The sequence below is a fragment of the Euprymna scolopes genome, chromosome 2 (assembly GCF_053919585.1).
Source record: "Euprymna scolopes isolate OS-2025 chromosome 2, ASM5391958v1, whole genome shotgun sequence".
NCBI lineage: Eukaryota > Metazoa > Mollusca > Cephalopoda > Sepiida > Sepiolidae > Euprymna > Euprymna scolopes.
In genome coordinates, this window is record NC_136483.1 from 142,736,464 (window position 1) to 142,758,664 (window position 22,201).

The following is a 22,201-nucleotide window of genomic DNA, read 5'->3' on the forward strand; positions in this document are numbered from 1 at the left end:
AATAATCTTAAAGCAATGAGGAAAGACGTTCTCTTCTCTCCGTTCTACTCAATGCTCATGAAGATAACTATTGACAGACCTTTGACAGTACAAAGAACTTTTTAACTTTTCCTTTACCCACTCGGACACTGTCTAATTTTCTTCCACCTATACCAAACGGTGCACGTAATTAAATAAATCTTTTTGTTGTTGTTATAAAATGTTTTGTTTTTCTTTTTGTACCATGTCTGTCTCATTTTCTACAAATGGTGACCTCCAACTGGATTTGAACACACAATCCACTACCCTAACTTATTCTTTAATTTTGTTATTAAGTCTAATGGGAGGCCATCACCTTGTTACAGTTTTCACTTCTGCTTGGCGCTAGTCAAAGCCACAGTCATATGCCATGCAAGAAGCCCAATCTACTCTCATCCTGGGAAAAATGAACACTAACCTGCCAGTGATGCGTGCGTGTGTATGAATGAATTGACTCAAAGTGTACACAGTCTCTTGTGAGGAGTTCAATTTGTGGTCTACTGAATGGATACAAGAGAGCGGTGCTGACCATTGATGGAAATAGCATGGCCAGCAGGAGAGCGATCTAATTCAATCTGCAGGTTGTTAACAGGATCCTTGTAGTGATGGAGATGCTGGCTATGGATGGAGATCTATTGGGGTTCGATCTCTTGCTCAGACTTAGCATCATCCTTTTGTTGGGTGGTGTTCATATAAGTGAACATGGTGAGGTCAATTTCCTGAATGAAGTTACTAATGTCAATGCTGCTGTCACAGTGAAAATAGAACAACCCAACTTTGATATCTTATTTGACCCAACTAAGAAACATTGGACTGGAAGTGGTCAGGTGAGTAGCTGATAAAATAACTGATCAATCAGACACCTAAATACACCTTCAGAAGGACTATAAATACAAATTGCAAACTTGGATTCACAATGGATGACTGATACCATACTCAGAGAATGAACTCGGTCCCCGAAGGGAATAATCCTACTGATGGCGATTGTTCAACATAATAAAGGAAAAGTGTGTCATATTATGCATGACTGTGAACTGAACAATTATGTGGAAGCATACATAGCACTCGCCATTGTATGCTCACAAAAACTGTATTGGACTTGAGAAAAGCTTACCTTCAGGTGCATGTGCGCCATTCTTTATGACCGTTCCAAACCGTGGTGGTAAAGGGGCAGAGGTACTGCCTCATTAAGATAGGATTTAGGCTTGACAGAGCCTCGTCCATTATGCAGGCGATTGTGGAAGCTGTTCTGTCCAAGATTGTGGCTGTTCAACAGGAGACATCAGCATACATTGACGACATATATAGGGAGATATTGACAACAGTGTGGCACCTGCAGAGTGAAACAGCATTTTCTTTGATTTGGGTTGGAAAGCAAAGATCCAGAGTGGTTTGAAGACGGTGCAAGAGTGCTTGGATTGGAAGTCTGAGCGTGACATTTTGCGATGGAAGCATGGAAGTGTGATTCCAGATGTCCCAAAGGTTGTGATACGTCGTTTCTATTTTCTCTATATACAGGGAACTGATCGGGCACCTGACAGTGTGTGGGTGGCTCCGAGAAGCAATGTGCATTATAAAGTGAAGGGGCAATGCCATGATCCAAAGATGGGATTACACCACAGAAGATGCCCTACACAGACAAGTGGTCCAAGAAACAATAGCCAGTGTGAAACAGAGCGATCCTTCACACGGCCTATGGTGTGCACACAGACAAGTCAATGTATAAATAGATACCAGTTCCCTGGTGACCACCGTGCTCCTGAAACACTACAATGCTGTGCTTGAAGACGTGTTGGCTGCGACCCAAACATGACGCCCAGCACATTATAACTTGGCTGAACTCGATGGAAGACTGGAGGGCATCAACTTAACGTTAGAATGGAAGTACAAAGTGATACGCTTAAAAACAACTCAGTAAGCGTATATCACTAGCTAGAAAGATCAGTGAAATGTTTCTCCATCAACAATTGGAAACGATAAAGTCGCTGGTATTAATAGAAGAGTATGGACTGTCCATGGATGTTGCTTTGATCCCGTTGAACTAGAATTTAGCAGATCCTATAAAGGTGGCTTGAGAGAATGAAATCTGTAACTGAGCCTTTGATCGTTGCCACAATAGGTGATAAAATAATTAGTCAAATCATGGATGCGTAATGGACATCCATGCATCCAGCGTACAGCAGGTTTGCCTAACGATTATTAAAGCTGATGTGGAGCCGGCTGGAAAAGTATGTGAAGAATGTCAGACGATTAATCTCGACCCAGTTCATCGAACAAAAGGAGTAAAAGTAAAGGCTGGGAATAGCTATAACTCACTATAAAGACTAACACTTCCTGACGGTCATCAATTGCAGTCCTCCACATTTTACCATTTAGCGGCTGTTGACACAACAGGACTCCAGAAACCTTATTCAGCATCTTGAATAAATATTTTTTTGAACACATCCCACTAGAGAAACTGCTTACTAATGACAATACATTTACTAGGGCAGAATTCAGGGTGTTTTTTACGCCAACCATGGAGTGCGCCTGCACTTTTGGTGTGCTCACATTGCAGCAGGACGATGCCATATCAATATTAAATTGATTGCAACTCGAAAGAGTTGCTCTGTTCAGGAAGCAGTAATTCGTACAATATCACACTTAAGGACGATGCCTGATTATTGACTACACCTGTCCATGAGATATACAGATATGAGACTAGGATAAAGAATATCGACTCAGTGCCCACATCACCAGCCTCTTCACAAAACCAGTACTATCTCGGCAAACCAATATGGGTCAAGCCGCTTTGTTATAAATGCACATCCAAGTTCCAAGAAAGAACAGTAACAGAAATGATCAGTTCGCAAGCAATTGCCAATAGTGTCGTCCTACACTATGTGAAAGACATGCAACCCTGGCATAATGCCATCCCGTTTGATGAAGCAGAAGCAACTTCAGATGATACTAGGTATATTACATTGCCTGGTCAACAAACCACACACAATGGAGTATGGACAAATGCCATCCTATCTCGCTGCAGAGGTGATGACATTTTAGATAACACTGAACATGTCACACTACTGACAGACAACATGAAATGGAGAAACCTCAGAATCACCCATGCAATGAAGCACATGCTGAAAATTACCAGTGCGGCCTTGCACATACTACGATAAGGGACCAGGGGGAAGTATAAATAATGCGCATACACGACTCGACCAAAAGCAAGGCTCATACTCATTTGCATAAAAGATGATGATCTTTTTTGTGTGGGTAGTATTTGTTTCAGAGTCAGAGCCGTTAATTTCAAAAGGGTAGGGGGAAGTAGTAGGAGACAACTAAAATAAAAAGTTCTACTTATAAGAAAATTTACTAAAACTGAAGATCTCAGGATTTCGATTTTGAAAGAAGTGGCTTACCGTTAAAGCAGCTGCGCGTTTGTGCCTGCAGAGCACAAATTGAGAATCAAGATGGCGCCCGCATGCTTTTATGCGGAAAAAAGTCTCATGGAATCTCGGGGAATTTCGGAGAATCTTGTACCCTGGTTCCATAAATAACGAGGAAAGGAAAGCGGGAGGACAGACAATTTTTAGTCACTAAAGCGAACGGACGTGTGTAAAAGAAGAGGTAGAAGAAAAGAATGTGGTGAACAAAACAAACAACGACTCGGTTGAAAGTAGAGTTGTAAAAAACACAAGCTATTTCGGCATGACGTCAGGATTTGAGCCCAAGCTAATTCCCCTGTTTGATGGCAGTAGCACTGACCACTCAGTGCAGGAACGGGTGGAAAAAGCAGAATTAATATGTCAGCTCAGTGGGGTGAAGCGTATGGAATGCATGGTCCCAATGCGCCTCACTGGGGGAGCATATGCAGTATACCAGCAGTTGGCTGATAAGAATAAAACAGATTTCGCCTGCATCAAGCGTGCCCTTTTTACAGCATTTGCATTAGATCCAGTTACTGCATGGAAGGAATTCATGGCACGAAAATTACATCCCGGGTAAACGGTGGATGTGTATCTGGCTGAACTAAAAAAGCCATCGGTCCTTTTTGGAGGGATGTCAGACAAAGGTTTGGTGTGCGCCTTTGTTGCAGGACCTGGACGCAGCTACAACCTGCTATAAGTGTGGAGGACCCAACCATTTGGCCCGTGATTGTCTTTCGTCACATCAACCAACTCGGAAACTTGACGGGCCGCAGTGCTACAAGTGCAATAAATGCGGACACATGGCCCGCACCTGTCCGGGAAACGGGCAAGGGGAAGAAGCTACAGCGCCAGTCTTCTCCCCAGATCGTCATTGAGCAGTGCACTACCCACTGTAAGCATACACATTAATGGAAGCGAGCGCCTCGCGCTTGTGGACACTGGGTGCACCCAGACTCTCGTGAACAAGATATACTGTTCCACTTGGAAAGCAGAGAGAATTCCAGTACTAACTGTAGGCAGAGGTTCACTGATCATTATCCGTGCAAGCATCAACGACGGGCCTGCAGTAGCCGTGCGAGCCCTGGTTGGGGAGGGAGAGCTTCTCGGGTACGACCTACTCTTGGGTATGGACTTGATTACACAACTGGGTGGAATTACTGTGGACAGAACCGGCAAGGTACAGTTCTCCCGATGTGAGGAACACTTTGTGCTGCCATAACTCTCGACGAGCCTGACTTTCGTGCAGAGTATGATAGAAACACCAATGCATGGACGGCGTTGTGGAAGTGGTCAAACGATCAGCCACCAATATCCTTGCGGACCCGGTTATCGGAATATCCCCCACCCATGTGGTTAAGGGAACAGTATGAAGAAGAACTGCAAATGTGGATCGACATTGGCTGGCTTCTTCCATACCCAGAGGATGAGCTTGGCCCCCCCACGAGGGCTGATTCCCTTGATGGCCGTCGTACAAGAGACCAAACAAAAGGTCCGCCCCGTCCTAGACTACCGTGAGCTCAATGAGCATGTCGACCCATATACAGCAAGGGCTGATGTGTGTGCACTCAAATTAAGGGAGTGGCGACAGCAGGGATCGAACGTGGCAACTCTGGACCTATGCAGGGGCTATCTGCAAATACGCATTGAGAGGAAATTGTGGCCATTTCAGACTGTGGAAATTAGAGGAACCCGATATTGTCTAACCAGGGTAGGGCTCGGTCTAAATGTGGCACCAGGCATTATGACAGCAATCATGCATGCTATCTAGCAGCAAGATGAGGCAGTGCAACAGGCAACATCCTCATACATCGATGATATATTCGTCAATGAGAGCCTCATGTCAGCGCAATCGGTTAGAATGCACTTTGAGAGCTTTGGACTGACATGTAAGGAACCAGAGCATCTGTGCGATGGAGCAAAAGTTCTCGGCCTGCACGTGCACAATAGCCAGGAGGGACTTTGCTGGAAAAGAGGAAGTCACGTCTCCAAGGTCCCATCAAACATCACTCGACGAACAGTGTTTTCACTTTGTGGAAAGATGGTAGGCCATTTCCCTGTGTGCGATTGGCTCAGGGTGGCCGTGGCGGCCATAAAAAGACGTGCAACAGCCGTGTCGTCGGGATGGGACGATGCAGTACACAATGTCACCCTAAGGAGCATGCTGACAGAGACTGTGTCCAGGGTGACCAGTGATGACCCTGTTCAGGGAAAGTGGTGCGTCAGCAGGAATGAGTTCACAGTCTGGGTGGATGCTAGTTCACTTGCCCTTGGAATTGCCCTTGCAGTTAATAATTCCATTATTGAAGATGCCTGTTGGCTTCGGCCAGAGAATGATTCGAGGCACATAAACCTGGCTGAACTTGATGCCACATTGAAGGGTGTTAACTTGGCGCTTCAATGGCAAGCCAAGGTTCTACATATCATGACTGACTCGGCATGCACTCATCAGTGGATAACCGATGCATTAAGTGGAAGAGCATGGCTGACGACACGAGCATCGAGTGAGATGTTAATTCGAAGACAGTTTGCCACCTTGGTCGACACCATCACAGAGTACGACCTGACCGTGGATGTAGTGTTGATCAGGTCTGCGCTCAACAGAGCAGATGCTCTGACAAGAGTCCCTCAACGATGACTTCTGGCTGGTTCTCGGAGAGATTCTGATAATCTGCAAACACATGTGCAGCAGTTGTGTGTAATGTGGATGCAGTGCCCATCATGGACATTCATCGACAGTGTGGACATCCTGGCATCAAGCGGACACTGTACTTTGTACAGATGATTGATCCAGGAGTAGAAAAAAAAGATATCCGGAGAGTGGTGAAAAGTTGCGAGGCCTGCCAATCCATCGACCCAGCTCCAGCACGATGGAAGAAAGGGGAATTGGGAGTGAGTGGTAAGTGGCAGAGAGTGGGCATGGACATCACACACTACGGTGGCAACCACTTCCTTACCCTCATCGATTGTGGGCCTACACGTTTCGCGGTCTGGAGACTCCTCGGGCGCCAGGACTCTTGCAACATTATTCGCCAGCTGTCATCCGTGTTCTGTGAAAGAGGTGCGCCCGATGAAATGCTGACGGACAACGGCCCAGCCTTTTGCAGCCATCAGATGAGGCAGTTCTTACAAGAATGGGGTGTGCGGCTGCGGCTTAGATGCGCTTATGTGCCTTCGCAGCATCAAAACAATTGCAGCCAGGAAGCAGTGCACCATCGCAGAAGCTGTGTACTGGTATAATCTCATACCGAAAGATGGCGTCTCTCCAGGAACGGCGCCTGCAAATGTAATCTATCAGTACCGTGTCCGAGAAAAAGGAATCCACCCCGATACAACTGTGGCCACTGAGATAGAACGGAATCGATATGCCAAAGGTGATGCTGTCTGGGTGAAGCCGCTAGGAAACCGATGTACTGACAAGTATAAATGGGGCACAGTGACCGATGTGGTGAGTCAGCAGTGTGTCCAGGTTGATGGCGTACCTCGTCACGTTAGGGACCTACGGCCGGCGACACATGTACCACCTTCAGTGGACAATGAGAGTGACTCTGACTCTGAGACGAGTGGGCCATCGCTTTGGTTTGCACCATCCCTATCAAGCAGTGACTCTGTGATATCAGTAGCTAGATGAAACCTTCCCCGAGCATCAGGCGGTGGATGAGAGCGCACGTGAAGACGAGAGTAGCACTGTCTCCCTTCGCAGAAGCACCCGACGGCGGCGATCACCATCCCCCTGTCGTCTCTGTGATCATGAGATCAGGGGGGAGTGTGGAGAAAGAAGTGGCTTACTGTTAAAGCAGCTGCGCATTTGTGCCTGCAGAGCACAAATTGAGAATCAAGATGGCGCCCGCATGCGTTTATGCGGAAAAAAGTCTCGTGGAATCTCGGGGAATTTCGGAGAATCTCGTACCCTGGTTCCATAAATAACGAGGAAAGGAAAGCGGGAGGACAGACAATTTTTAGTCACTAAAGCGAACGGACGTGTGTAAAAGAAGAGGTAGAAGAAAAGAGTGTGGTGAATGAAACAAACAACGACTCGGTTGAACGAACACAATCATAACATCTGTTTTATTTGTTGGGAATTATTTTGTACTAATGCGATATTTTCAATTTTTAAAAGGAGTTAAGGCATTCATGTAAAAATGTGACTGACACACAGGCGGGCACAGACATACAAAAAACGACCCTATATACGACCGATTATACATCCAAAGAAATTATTTAAATTAGTATTTCTCTTCAACATTTTAACAAGTATTTAATATAATGGTGGCGACTGAGACGTATCTGTCTCATTATAATCAAAGTTCAAATGTGATATGATGTATATTTGACTTCATTATCGAAATGGAATCGATGGCTTGTCTATTTAATGTGTAGAATAAAAAAGTAGACAACAGACAACATGGAAGTTTAATAATACTTAAAGAGTCGAGTTTTACAAAAGAGTATCTTCTTTGTAGATTTCATACTTCTTTGTAGATTTCATGTCACTGGCAAGTTTGAACAGCTATCAAAAGTATAGTAGATAGTTCACTGTTTTATTTTTTCCTTTATTGTACCTCTACTTGTTGCAATAACTTCAGTTGCCGATTTTTCCTTTCCAAAAATATAAATATGTTCTCGCAACAGTTGCTTCCTGCCGATGGGGTGTGGTGCGTCGATGGTGACAAAATAAATGTGTGGGTCGATGCCAATTCATTAGCGTTGGGAGTCTCATTAGAGCAAAGAGGAAACATGTTTGAGGACACATGTTGGCTTCGACTCATAAGTGATACTCAGAACATCAACCTGGCAGAATTGGATGCTGTTGTAAAAGGTCTGGCGCTGCAATAGCAGTCGAAAAAATTGCACCTGTACACAAAATTATCTCTGTCTACCACTGGGTGTCTGACACACTTTTGGGATGAACAAAAATCCATACTAAGGCGGCCAGTGAAATCTTGATCCAGCAAAGACTAGACATGCTGAAGAGTCTGGTCTCTGAGTACGGGCTATAGGTGAGTGGAACTCCGATAGCATCACACTGTAATCGTGCTGACCAAGTAACCCGTGTGCCTCACAAATGGTATGAAGCCATGAAAATGGGGTTGGAACATTCTGTGCGATTAAGCCCATGCCAAATAAAGGAGATTCATGTGGTAAGCCCTCTTTAACTCTTATTGATTATGGACACGTTTTGCGACAAATAACCAGGCAAGATTGAGCAAATATTTTTCATTAATTATCATCCATCTTTTCTGAGCGAGGTGCACCAGAAAAGGTCTTGATGGACAACAATGCCGCTTTTTGCAGCCAACAAGTCCAGCAATTGCTAGACAAATGGAGTGCCCGGCTACGATTGCAATGTGCTCATGTACCCTCAGGAAATGGCATTGCTGGGAGGAGCCATTGCAGCATTAAGAGAATTACTGCCAGGAAGCAATCAATGCACTATTACAGAGGCCATGCATTGGTATAACATCACGTCAAAGGATGGGAAGTCACTTACAACAGCGCCTACCAATGCCATACACACATACCGTGATGATTATCACAATACTAAGATTATGTCAAGCATTGCATGGCCTAAGGGCTATATTGAGAATCCATTGTTAAGCAGACAAAAAGTGGTGACAGGCTATTTGGAAGATACTTTGCTGGATATTGAGGCTTGCAGTTTACATTGTTTCTTCTGCATGGTTTAGGATAATGAATGTTTGCCACATGGTAATTTCTTTCTGAAGAAATATTCTTATATTTTCAAGTACATTGTAATTTCTGACCATCGCAAAAGTGATTTTTGTAGTTAATCCAGGCTATTTTTCTTTTATTTTACTTCAGTCAAAGTTTCCGGTCATCAGAAATCCTCTTCCTAGGATTAACGCTTGATCTTTGTATGAGATTGATATATTCATGGAGGAATAGATCAGTATAAATTCATTCATAATAAATGATGGTCAATACACAGAGTTAGTATAACATGTTTTTTTGTACAAAAAGGTACAATATAACAAATCAGATATTTATACTCGAATTTGAATTTGAATCCAATATAGATTGAATATGAGTTTGTTCTCGAATTCCTCATTGCCAAATCTGATCTCTGGAGAAAGATATTCAGTATAAATTAATCTATTATATAAATCTCACCTGTCTGTTTAAATGTATGTATGTATGTATGTATGTATGTATGTATGTATGTATGTATACCTAAAACTTTCGACAGAGGCGACGGATTTTCACAAGATCGGTATCGTTTTGAAGCTTGACCCTTCGGACGGCAAATATCGAAAACTTGACTGAAAACATTAATTCCTTCTCCCTCAACATGGCACTTTCATACAAGGAGGGGTCGCTTTTTTCGCCGATATTTTCGAAAGATACCCTCTTTTTTCGATTGACTAGCTTTAATTTAAACCTTCGCCACTTCCGTTTGGATATGGATGCAACTGCAAAGACGTCACTTTTTTCACATTCTTTTCCTCTTTCATGGTATGAGTTCGAGCCTGCCTGCCTAATACCACTTTTTTTTTTTTTTTTTGCTCAACACACCTTCAAACACCCGGGTAACGCTGGGCACCCAGGCTAATTCAGAATAAATGATGACGAACACACAGAGTAAGTATAAAAAATTTATTGAACAAAATGGTACAGTGTAACAGATCAGATATTTACATTCGAATCGTATCTCGAATGTCATAATATCAAGATTTATTTACTCCCCAGTGGTTACTGCTTATTAGCATCTTTTATAGTAATCCATTCTTACGGAGTGTCAGAATCTTCCACTGTATAAAAGATATAGATATTCGAATATTCTATTAACGTTATCTTTAGCTATCAAACGTCTAGTTAGTAAAGTGCTTACGAATATTAAACCAGTAAACTTCGTTATAGTATTTTTTTTTCTTGTGGTATCTTGATTTTACCGGATTCCAGTACAAGAACTCATCTAAACTGTGTTGCATGAGGAACTAATCTCAAGTTACACCGCTAGAGTAACGTCCCTTGGTGGTGACAGACTTGTATTGTAGAGAATGGTGCGAGAATAAAATAAAATGCCAGTAAACAAAGTGTACGTGTTTTGTTGTTTTCATTAATGGGAATCTGCATGCAAAGATAATGAAACATGTTGCCAGCAGTCGGATGAACAGAGTTCTAAGGAAGAATACAAAATGGAAAATGTATTGTAAGAAAAATAAACGAAGATAAGTAATGTTTGATTTATTGCGTTACATTGTGAAATGATAAAAGAAGAATGAATAAGAATGCCTTTCGTAAAGGTTTTATCAGCTTAAAATATATACACGTGTTTGGCAAAATCAATATGGCGGAATCCTTAGTTCCGGCCAAGGGGAATAACTATGATTCATTTCCTGGAGAGTTACAGTAATTTATTATAACATTTTCCCCTTCAACAATAATTAAGTATGGAATTACAGAAGTTAAATTTAGTCTGTTCAGTACTAGGTTAAAAAGTCCTTATATTTACTTGGAAATCGCCGCATTCTGGACGATCTCCGCACTGACTCACAGGGATTTTTGTTCTCAGCATCCACATCGTGGCTAGTATGGATATGTTCAGGATCAGGTAAGGGATTCTTCTCCTCCACGTTGATATTGTTTTCGTCAGGTGGCGGTTCTTTACGGGCTTCAGGGCTTGCAGTATTGTTTTCATCGTGTTCGTCTTCTTGGTTTGAGGAGTTAGGGGCCAGGTCTCGCACATTGACAGTAGTTTCCGCACCAGAGGGTAGTCGTACATGAGCATAGTAGGGGTTTATGTCTAATAGGGTAGCAGGGGTTACTGGAGGGTCGAGCTTACTAGACTTAGTATCGTTTCTGACATATACTGGGCCTGGTTTCGCCCAAGTGGGAACAGAAGTTCCGGAGGAAGATCTACGACTATATTTGAACATTCTCTCATGAGGAGTCGTATTGGTGGCAGTGCATAGTAACGACCTGATTGAATGGAGAGCGTTTGGTAGTATATCTTCCCAATGAGGCAGTTTCATGTTGCTAGAGTGTAAGGTCGTTTGGATGGCCTTCCATAAAGTTCCATTGAGCTTCTCAACTTGCCCGTTACCCTCAGGGTGATACCTACTTGTTTTAGAGGTGGCGATACCTTTGCCACGTAAGTAATCTTTGATTTCTCCTGCAAGGAAGTCGGCAGCCCGGTCAGTGTGTATCATATCGGGCATGCCAAAAATAGCAAATAGTTGGTTTAGGCAATGGATCACGGTTTTACTAGTCATATCCTTACAGGGGAAGGCAAAGGGAAAACGAGTATATTCATCAATTATGGTGAGTAAGTATTTGTTACCACGTACAGAAGTAGGTAAAGGGCCTTTAAAGTCGATGTTTAGTCGCTGAAAAGGTAGTATAGCCTGTATGCGTGTTCCTTTGTTACAACTGGCAAATTTAGGTTTCAAATACTGACAGGAGGGGCACGAGTCTGTTATGTTTTTAATTTGTTCTAAAGAGAAAGGAAGGTTTCTTGTCCGGATGAAGTGGCTGAGTCGCGTGACTCCGGGATGGCATAGTGTAGCATGCAAGTCGCGGAGGTCTTGCAAAGTGTGCGTTAATGCAGAGATGCGAAAAAACGTATCAGCAGCTGTATTTTCCGTTCCTGGGTGGTAAGTAATGCTGAATTTGAATTGTGATAGTTCGATCCGCCAACGACATATCTTATCATTTTTAATTTTTGATTTTCTCTTATTATCGAACATAAAACTGACGCTCTTTTGATCTGTAATAACTTTGAAATGTCTCCCGAGTAAGAAGTGTCACCACTTTCGAAGAGCTTCGACAATCGCAGCAGCTTCCTTTTCGACCGCGTGATGTCTAATCTCGTTCGGGCTTAGTGTCCGAGAAAAGAATGCAACGGGTCTACCCTGTTGGTTCAGCGTAGCAGCAATGCAGTATTTACTGGCATCAGTTTCCACTACAAATTCTTTGTCCGGATCAACAGTTATAAGGGTGGCATTACTTAAGTCGGTCTTCAGCATCTGAAAAGAATTTAGAATAGACGGGGGTAGTGGAAACTCCCTGTTATGGTTCAGCGGCAGTATCTTATCAGAAAAATTTCGAATGAATTTACTATAGTAAGAGAACATACCAATTATTCGTTTTTGCGACTGTAAATTTAGAGGCGGTGGCATTTCAAGGAGTGGTTTTAGCCTCAGGTAATCAGGAGTAATTTGGTTGTTCTGGATTGTGTACCCAAGAAGTGTGATAGAAGTAGTAGAAATGATGCTCTTACTTTGGTTGAGTGTGATGTTGCATTTTTTTGCTACATTATAAAACCTTTGAAGGTTGTAATCATGTTCTTGTTGATATCCTTTCCGCATATCGTGACATTGTCTACATACACAAAAGTATCTGTTAATTTTTCTCTTTCTACAATGCCATCGATGCATCTTTGAAAGGCACTCACTCCGTTAGTGACTCCAAAAGGGATACGAGTAAATTGGTAAAGTTTTCCATTTACTTCGAATGCTGTGTATTTCCGATCGGCGTGACTAATTGGGATTTGATGGTAAGCAGACTTCAGGTCAAGTGTTGTAAAAACGTTGTATCGAGCTATGTCATCAATCATTTTAGTAATGTTAGGCATGGGATAGGCATCTAGTTCTGTAAATCTATTTATGGTGTCGCTGTAGTCGACCACCATTCTTTTTTTTGATTCTCATTAGAGGTCACTAAAACTTGGGCTCGCCAAGGAGATATAGAGGGCTCTATTATGCCTTCCCTCAGCATTCTGGCAGTTTCCTCTTTAATAAAAATGTTGTCAGTGAATGAGTGACGACGAGATTTGGTGGCAATAGGGGTCGTCCGAGTAGAAAGATGAGAGAAGAGGGGAGGAGGAGAAATTTTGATACATGGAAAACTGTTACTCTTACCCATCGCTCCAATAACAAGTTCTTCCCTGGGACCGTCGAATTTCAACGTCACAGTTTTATATTGTTTTAGAAGGTCTTTTCCGACAATCATATCCGTGAACAGGTCCTTAATTACTTCCACCGTCATGGCGTGGTGGTTTTTACCATTTAGAGAGATGTCAACAACAGTTTCGCCGATGATTTTAGCATGATGATTCGGGTCCGCCAATGCTACGGTTTTCAGTTTGGGGATAACAAAAAGTTTCAGCTTTCTTGCTGTATTTTTGCTAATGAACGTCCCCACGCTGCCGGAGTCTACCCTAGCATTCACTACCTGCCCATTTATTTCGCATTTGGTGTAGGTGATGTCTTTGGCACCCGTTCCTAGTCAGGAGAGATTGGGTGGGGGGGAGTCCGGGTCGTACAACACAGCAGCAGAAGAGGAGGATGATCTACATACCTTAGCCCAATGGCCATTTTTTTTACATTTTCTACACTCGGCATTACGCGCAGGACACATCGCCCGTGCATGCCGTATGTTCCCACAGAAGAAACAAATTCCTTTTTGTAATGTATTTCCTTTTACAGCGGCTAAGGGAGTTTCTTCTGGTTGAACTACGGTAGCTGTTACGCTCGGGTGGTAAACGAAGCTGGCCGTATGCTTCTCCGCTTGTTCTAGGGACCTAGCCACTGTAAATGTCTCTTGTAGCGTCGAGAAAGGTTTTTCAAGTAGGCGCTGACGGATAGACGAAGACGAGATGCCGCTAATGAACGCGTCCCGTATATATTGTTTTTTGTTTTCCTCGGCACTTACCGCTTGAAATTCGCAAGATTTAGCGAATACTTCCAATTGTTGCATGAACTCGTCGATGGTTTGTGTCGGTTTCTGTTTACTTGTTAGGAGTTGATGTCTGTTAAATACAATGTTTGTTGGTTTCATATAAATAGCGTCTAGCGTTTCTATGGCGCCGTTGTAATCCGTGGCGTCGCTTATAATTTCGAAAATTGTCGCCGAGACAGAATTGATCAAAGCGAAAAGATTTTGCGCATTGTTTTCGATTTGGCCGTTATTTAACGTGCGTAGATAGTATTCGAATGTTAACTTCCAATGTTTGTATATTTTTTCCGAATTCAGAGCAGTTGGTTCTGTGTTAAATCTGTCTGGCCGCAGTAATTTGTCCATTTTTTTTTTTTATTATTTTAAGCTGATAAAATTGAAATGATAAAAGAAGAATGAATAAGAATGCCTTTCGTAAAGGTTTTATCAGCTTAAAATATATACACGTGTTTGGCAAAATCAATATGGCGGAATCCTTAGTTCCGGCCAAGGGGAATAACTATGATTCATTTCCTGAAGAGTTACAGTAATTTATTATAACACATTGCACACACACACACACACACAAAAAGTTTGTTTTGCTTTATCTGGTCATTGTGATCTATTTGTGTTTAAATAATATGAAAAAAAAAAGTTTAAACCAATTTAATCGGCCGTAAAACACAAGATCGTATTGAAAAAAGTGTCCGAACTTAACATAGAAGGGATAAATAGACCAGTGGCTGGGATACGACCCCCACAACCCCTGTGTATGGAAAATAATCTGTCAGCGAACTGGAAGCTGTTTAAATTAGGATGGAATAACTATGCTATCATCACGTATCTAGCGAGACAGCCAGTACCATACCAAAACGGCGATGTTGCTGCATACACTTGGAGACGAAGCATTAAAAGTATATTATGGGTTTCAATTTTTGACTCCGGAAGAAGAGAGAACACCCAATGAAATTCTCCAAGCGTTCGATAAGTATGCCATTGGAGAAATTAATGAGACATACGAACGATATATCTTCCACACAAGAAAACAGGGAGAAGGTGAAACAGTGGCAGCATTTATCACGGCACTCTGTACGTTGATAAAGACATGCAATTTCTGTGAGAATTGCGTCTCTTCCATACTACGAGACCAGATAATTCTTGGAGTACACAACCCCCACACCCAAGCGGAACTGCTTAAAATGAGACAGTTGAACTTACAGAGATGCATAGACATATGCAAACTATCGGAAAATGCAACGCTAGTCTAGAATTCTGAGACCCGAGTCAGTTAACAGAGTGGACTTGAAACATAAGGGAAGGCCAACAACCACAAAGTAACGAAGGGTGTAGGGCGTGTGCATTGCGACATGAACCCGGAAAAGAGTTTTGCCCAGCTTTTGGGTGTTTCAAATGCAATGGAAAGCACCACTTTGCAAAAAGATGCAAATCAAGAAAAAAGCATATTCGGTTTGTTGGAAAACAAGATGATAGCGATAGCAGTAATGATGGTTCAGACTATGGACACGTGGACAGTGTGACCACGAAAGAAGGAATCAATTCCATCAGACCTGAAGTGATAAAGGCAGAAATGATGGTCAAAGGAAAGCCGGTTGTTTTTCAACTAGATAGTGGAGCCTCAGTGAACATCCTGAACGAGAAACATGTGGCGGGAAAAACACTTGAGCAGTCCAATAAGACCCTTGTCATGTGGAATGGGTCACAAATGAAACCGTTAGGAGACCGTCGGATAAAAATGATAAACCCAAAAACCGGACTCAAGTATGCAGTGAAGTTTGTCATTGTAAAGGAAGACTTCCATCGTCTACTTGGAGCGAATGCCATCCAGCAAATGGCACTCATTAGTGTGAACAATGACAAATTTAAGAGGGTTGCAAACATATCTCAAAAAGACAGCAGCCAGCACCTGAAGAGCATCATATCCGAATTTCAGGATGTATTCCAGGAAGAATTGGGTATGTTACCTAGAGAGGTTCATCTGGAGGTGAACTCCAACGTAACACCACATGTTGCAGCGGCTCAAAGAATACTAGTGGCTATGAAGGTAAAAGTGAAAGCCGAATTAGAAAGACTGGTCAAAAAAAAGGTAATTGAACCAGTGAACTAGCCAACACCATGGGTAAGTGCCTTATCACTGATAATCAAAAAAAAAATGGAAAGTTACGGATATGTATTGACCCCAGACCATTAAATAAGGCTCTTAAACGGGAGCATTTCCAGTTACCGATAATGGACGATCTCCTCCCAGAACTTGCTGATAGCAAAGTTTTCTCAACTCTTGATCTAAGGCATGGATTTTGGCACCTGAAGTTAGATGAAGCCAGCAGTCGCTTGACCACTTTTGCCACTCTATATGGTCGGTTTCAATGGAAGGTTTTACCATTTGGAATTGCTCCAGCCCCGGAAATATTTCAAAGAGAACTATATAATAATGTGGCCGATTTGAAAGGAATCATCAACAAAGCAGACGATCTTCTGATGTCAGGATTGGTAAAACGATGGAAGAAGCAACAGAGGACCATGATAGAAAACTCAGAAAGCTGTAGCAAAGATGTTGTGATCGTGGGATGCGATTGAATGCTGAGAAAATTAATTTACGGCAAACATTTGTATCATTCCTGGGTCACAGGATGACCAGTAAGGATTTACTTCTAGATTCTGAGAAAATAAAAGCCATAAAAGATATGCTATGGCCAACAGACATTAAGGAAGTGCAACGATTGGGAGGATTCGTGAATTATTTGGCAAAGTTTCTGCCCCACATCTCTGACGTGATGGCTCTAATTCACAACTTAACAAAGGCGGGTGTGTAACACCAAAGAGAGGCAGCGTGAAATCGTCAGTGACCATTAACTTTTAGTTAAGACACAGTAGTATTAGTTGGGAGAACTTCTTTGGTTGTTGAGAACATGGGGCGTCGTCCTCATATTGAGAATCGCCACCCCATGTGGGGGCGAATGTAACACCAAAGAGAGGCAGCGTGAAATCGTCAGTGACCATTAACTTTTAGTTAAGACGCAGTAGTATTAGTTGGGAGAACTTCTTTGGTTGTTGAGGACATGGGGCGTCGTCGTCATATTGAGAATCGCCACCCCATGTGGGGGCAAATGTAACACCAAAGAGAGGCAGCGTCAGACCATTAGGGTCGATGTGACGCTTTTATTTAACGTTAATATTTTATCCTGGGCAATATCGGGTAATTGAAAGATAGATGTTAAGATCTTATTCCGGGCTACACCGGTTAACTAAAAGATATATGTTAATATCTTGTGCCGGGCACTACCAGAGAACCTTGCTGGCTTCAATTCTGCCAAAGTATTTTTTTTCCTATTTTCTTTAAAGCGAAACAATAATAATGATCTAGTCAAAATGGACCTGATAGCCCTGGGTGGTGGACGGAGTGACAACTTCAAAGCAAACATTTGGTTGTTTTTCAAGTCGAACGATGGTGACAAATGTCCGATACACTCATACCCAGTGCGAAAGGGGAAGCATTTGTTTTTCAGGTCGAGCATCTCTTTTCTATTTTTTTAAAAAGCCGAAACAATAATAATGATCTAGTCAAAATGGACAGAATGATAATTTCAAAAACATACGTTTTGTTTTCAAGTCAAGCGATGGTGACAAATTCCGATACAGTCATATCCAGTGCAAAAAGGGAAATATTTTTTTCCTTTCATAAAACTGAGGATAAGAGAAATGAATCCAAAATATTAATTGAACCCGAGTTCAGAGTGTTGAACCCGAGGTCGATTCCGGTGCAACGATGGTGACAAATTCCGATACAGTCATATCCAGTGCAAAAAGGGAAATATTTTTTTCCTTTGATAAAACTGAGGATAAGAGAAATGAATCCAAAATATTAATTGAACCCGAGTTCAGAGTGTTGAACCCGAGGTCGATTTTGGTGCTGACGTGGTTATCCAGTGCCCGGAATGGCTGATTGTTTTTTTTTATGTTGTGGGGGGTGGCTAGTGTTCTGCCGTCGCTCGAACTGTCCAATGGGAGCGGTCTGGTTGGTGACGTCGGGAGTTGTGATTGGTCGACGAGAAGTTGGGGATTTCCCTGCACCACCCAATGCTCTGATATACAAGGACATGCAGGACCCAATTTGGGCAGTCTGAGTCGGAATTCGCTCTTGCCGGATCGAACATCGCCACCCTCTCTCCCCACCTCACCAATAGCCATGATAAATTTAAGTCCTGTCTGCGAGTTCAAACCGAAGTTACAGTTTGTACATTTAAAACGAGAAGATTACAGAATTCTATCACTGAATTATAACGCTTAAATATTAACGAACCAATAGAGAAGTATAGTATTTGCTTGCTTATTCCAACGGAAATTTGTTTTCTTTCTTCTTCACTCTGACCAAGGACTATAGTTAATTTTATCTGTTAAAAAAGAAAGAAAAAAAAAGAAAAAGAAAAATCCACGGACACAACCAAGAAAGATTTTAACTTAGAGTTTCTCCACACGGCTATTGAATGTAACTATCATTGATATCTACTAAACTTGTATTCCAGAGCTGTATAGATTATATATAGATAGATATGTATTCCTTTTCTTTTTATTACTTAACTGTTGCTTATTTAATACATTTCATATAACCTACTCCCTGGAGTCGTTTGTTTCTCCTTCGTACTTCGACTTATAATTTTTTTTTTTTTTTTCAATTCCTATCTTGAATTGCTGATAATTTCTTTTTTTTTAATTGTGAGACTGCTTCGTCGGCGCGCCCCAAGATTACCAATAACTGAACCCGTAACTGAGTCCAGTACTATCCGGTCTGGTGGTTGATGCAGCAGAGAAAATTCCACCATCGGACGCCTCGCCCCATCGAAGAAGTGCATAATTGGTGACGTGACGCACGAACAGTTTCATAGATGTGCCATGGACGTAGTCTCAGATCCATGAAGAAGCTTTTGAGAAAATCAAAAAGTTGGTGAGTGAAGCACCAGTATTGAGAAACTATGACCTCAACATTGGTTGTTCAATGTGATGCAAGTGAGAAAGGAATGGGGACTGCATTGCTACAAGAAGGTCAACCCTTAGCATATATTAGCCGAGCACTTATAGACACAGAAACCCGATATGCACAGATTGAAAAAGAACTATTGGTAGTGGTTTATGCCTGTGAACGGTTTCACTAATACACATTTGGTCAACAGGTTAGAGTACTGACTGATCATAAACCATTAGAAGCAATAATGAAAAAGGAATTGGGGAAAAGCCCAAAGTGACTGCAAAATATGTTAATGCGGTTGCAAGTTTACAATGTGATTGTTCTATACCATCCTGGTAAGAAGATGTTCCTAGCAGACACATTATCAAGGGCATACATTCATGGAGTGAGCAATGAATGTATCGACGACGACGACGATGATGATGATGATGATGATGATGATGATGATGTCCAGGAAACAGAATATATTCCAGTGACAGAGGGAAGGTTGCTCAAATTGCGCTCAGCTGCAAAAGAAGACAGATGTATGTAGATGTTACAGCAAGTAATTGTGGAAGGATGGCCAGAAGACAAAAGTACATCTTGACCCAGAGGTGAGATCATATTTCAGCATGCGGAATGAAATGACAGTATAAGATGGATTAATATTCAGAGGAAACCGAGTAGTAGTACCAATAACACAGCGAGCAGTGTTAAAAGAAAAATTGCATTCCACACACCTAGGGGTCGAAGGATGCTGCAGAAGAGCAAGAGAATGCTTGTACTGGCCAAATATGAATGGTGACATCAGAGACTTTGTCTCAAAATGCCCAACGTGCAGGAAGTATGAGGTAGCCAATCCTGCAGAGCCTTTAATGGTTCATGAAATTCCGGAGAGACCCTGAGCAAAAGTAGGAGAGATTTCTTTAGCTTTGCAGATAGAAACTATCTCTGCACCGTTGATTAATTTCTGGGAAATTGACCATCTCCCGACTACACAAGCTAGAACGGTGATCACTAAGCTTAAGCACCATTTTGCACGACATGGGTGGTCACTGATAATGGGCCACGACATCAGGTGGTCACTGATAATGGGTCACGACATCAGGTGGTCACTGATAATGGGCCACAGTTTAGTAGTCAAGAATTCTCCACCTTTGCAAGAAAGTGGTGTTTTGCACATACACCCGTCAGTCCTTACAATAGCAAGGCAAATGGAAAAGTAGAATATGCGGTAAAGATGCCAAAGAACCTTTTCCGGAAATCAATGGAAGATAAGGCTGACCCATACCTAGTGATGCTGGATCACAGGAGCACGCCAACCAAGGGTCACTTATCACCTGCGCAGAAGCTAATGTCAAGAAGAACAAAGACACTTTTTCCAACCAGAGAGGACATACTCAGATCAGAACTACACAAAAATCTAAGCAAAACAGTTAAGTGGGACAGCAGCAAGCAAAAGCATTATTTCAACCGGAAAGTAAAACCACTTCAGCCAGTGCAACATGGAGATGTGGTACGTATTAAACCACACATAAAAGGTCAGCAAGAGTGGAAGAAGCCAGTTGTGTGGCAGAGACTGGATGAGAGGTCACACCATGTCAAAGTTGATGGGGAGTTGCTCCGGCGTAATAGGGTGGATTTTAAAAAAAACAGCAGAAGCACTCCCATCACCATCATTGATCCCTCAGTCATATTAAAGGCCTAGCGAGGAGGCACCAATAACTGAACTGCCAAGTATAGAAGAGGTTTGTAATTCGCAAACACTTCAGCTCGAAAGTAATAGAAGTGAAGGAATGAGGCCGGCGACACCATCCCCAGCAAACCAAAATACTGAAGGGATGAGGATGACACGTTCAGGGAGACTAGTAAGGAATCTGGCTAGATTCAAAGACTATACAAACTAATTAAGTCCAAGTGAAAAGGGCGGAATAATCCCTATTAGGCTGGAGGGTAGTCAGCCCAGTGAAGGCCTAGGTCACAAGGACAAAGCATTGTTTTGTTTTTGTATTTTAGTTATTTTATGTTTTTATTAGTGGAACTTTTTTCTTTGTTGTTGTTCTTAAAAGAGGGAAGATGTTGCATAAGGAATTAATCTCAAGTTACACCGCTAGAGTAACGTCCCTTGGTGGTGACAGACTTGTATTGTAGAGAATGGTGCGAGAATAAAATAAGATGCCAGTAAACCAAGTGTATGCGTTGTGCTGTTTTCATTAATGGGAATCCGCATGCAAAGATAATGAAACAGCCTGAAGGTGTATCCAGCTTAGTGCTGTTACTTAGGTAATAAAATTGGGAGAAATTGCACCATTTTTCGTATGAACCAGAGTATAGCTGTGTCAAGGATATCTTATTTGGGTTTTAATACTATGCTGTTTTGAATAGTTGAGCAGGGTTTACTTGCAGGGTGTAGTATCCTAATATCAGGTTTGACCAGGTCAAAGCCTTGTACAGAGAGACTGAAAACACTTGAGGATGGTGTCTATCTAATAAAAAAAACCTGGATTGGATTCTTGGTAGCATTCAAACATTCTCAGCTCTGACCTGTTTAGTCCGGTTCTTCAAACATGACTGCTGACATCTTGACTGCTGGCCTTATATGCCCTCATTTCAGTGTCTAGCCTCATTGATATGCAAATCACATCAAACCATAGTCTAGTAGGCAATTCAAATACTGTAGTGTGGGTTAGGTGTTCCTTGAATCGATTTGTTTGTGAAGAGGCACTTCACAGAAATTAGGTTTCCTTCTGTTTTCATTTTAGTTTCTAAGAAATGAAGGGACAATTTCCTAGGAGTTACATTTGATTTCTCTATGAGATACATATTCTCCATTACTTTTCTAACCTTAAGTTAGTAAAGCAGTGAGTAATATGAATGAGGTTTGCCTTTTGTGTATTTTAAATAACACTTTTTTGTAAATGAGCTGCACGTTACAAGAATAAGGTTTCTTTTTTTTATATCCCTTTTCTTTTTTTTATTTTACTTCAGTAAGTTTTAAGAGATCAAGGGGCTCCCTCCTAGAGCTAACACTTGATTCTGTTAGGATTTAAATTTATATCCGAGGGCTCTTTTACGAATAGATGCTGTTTCCTTTATGACTGCTATTTGTATTTCGTTACAGCTTGGTCTTCGAGGG

General features: G+C 42.0%; 1 protein-coding gene across 1 annotated transcript; it reads right to left on the minus strand.

Moving 5' to 3' along the window:
* Nucleotides 1–12,193: 12,193 nt before the first annotated feature.
* On the minus strand, nucleotides 12,194–14,471 carry LOC145240572 (uncharacterized). Its single transcript, XM_080103981.1, has 2 exons — nucleotides 13,749–14,471; nucleotides 12,194–12,415 (listed from the first exon to the last, which is right to left on the minus strand). Exons 1-2 carry the CDS (start codon nucleotides 14,469–14,471, stop codon nucleotides 12,194–12,196), a joined length of 945 nt encoding a protein of 314 aa, XP_079960107.1.
* Nucleotides 14,472–22,201: the final 7,730 nt, after the last annotated feature.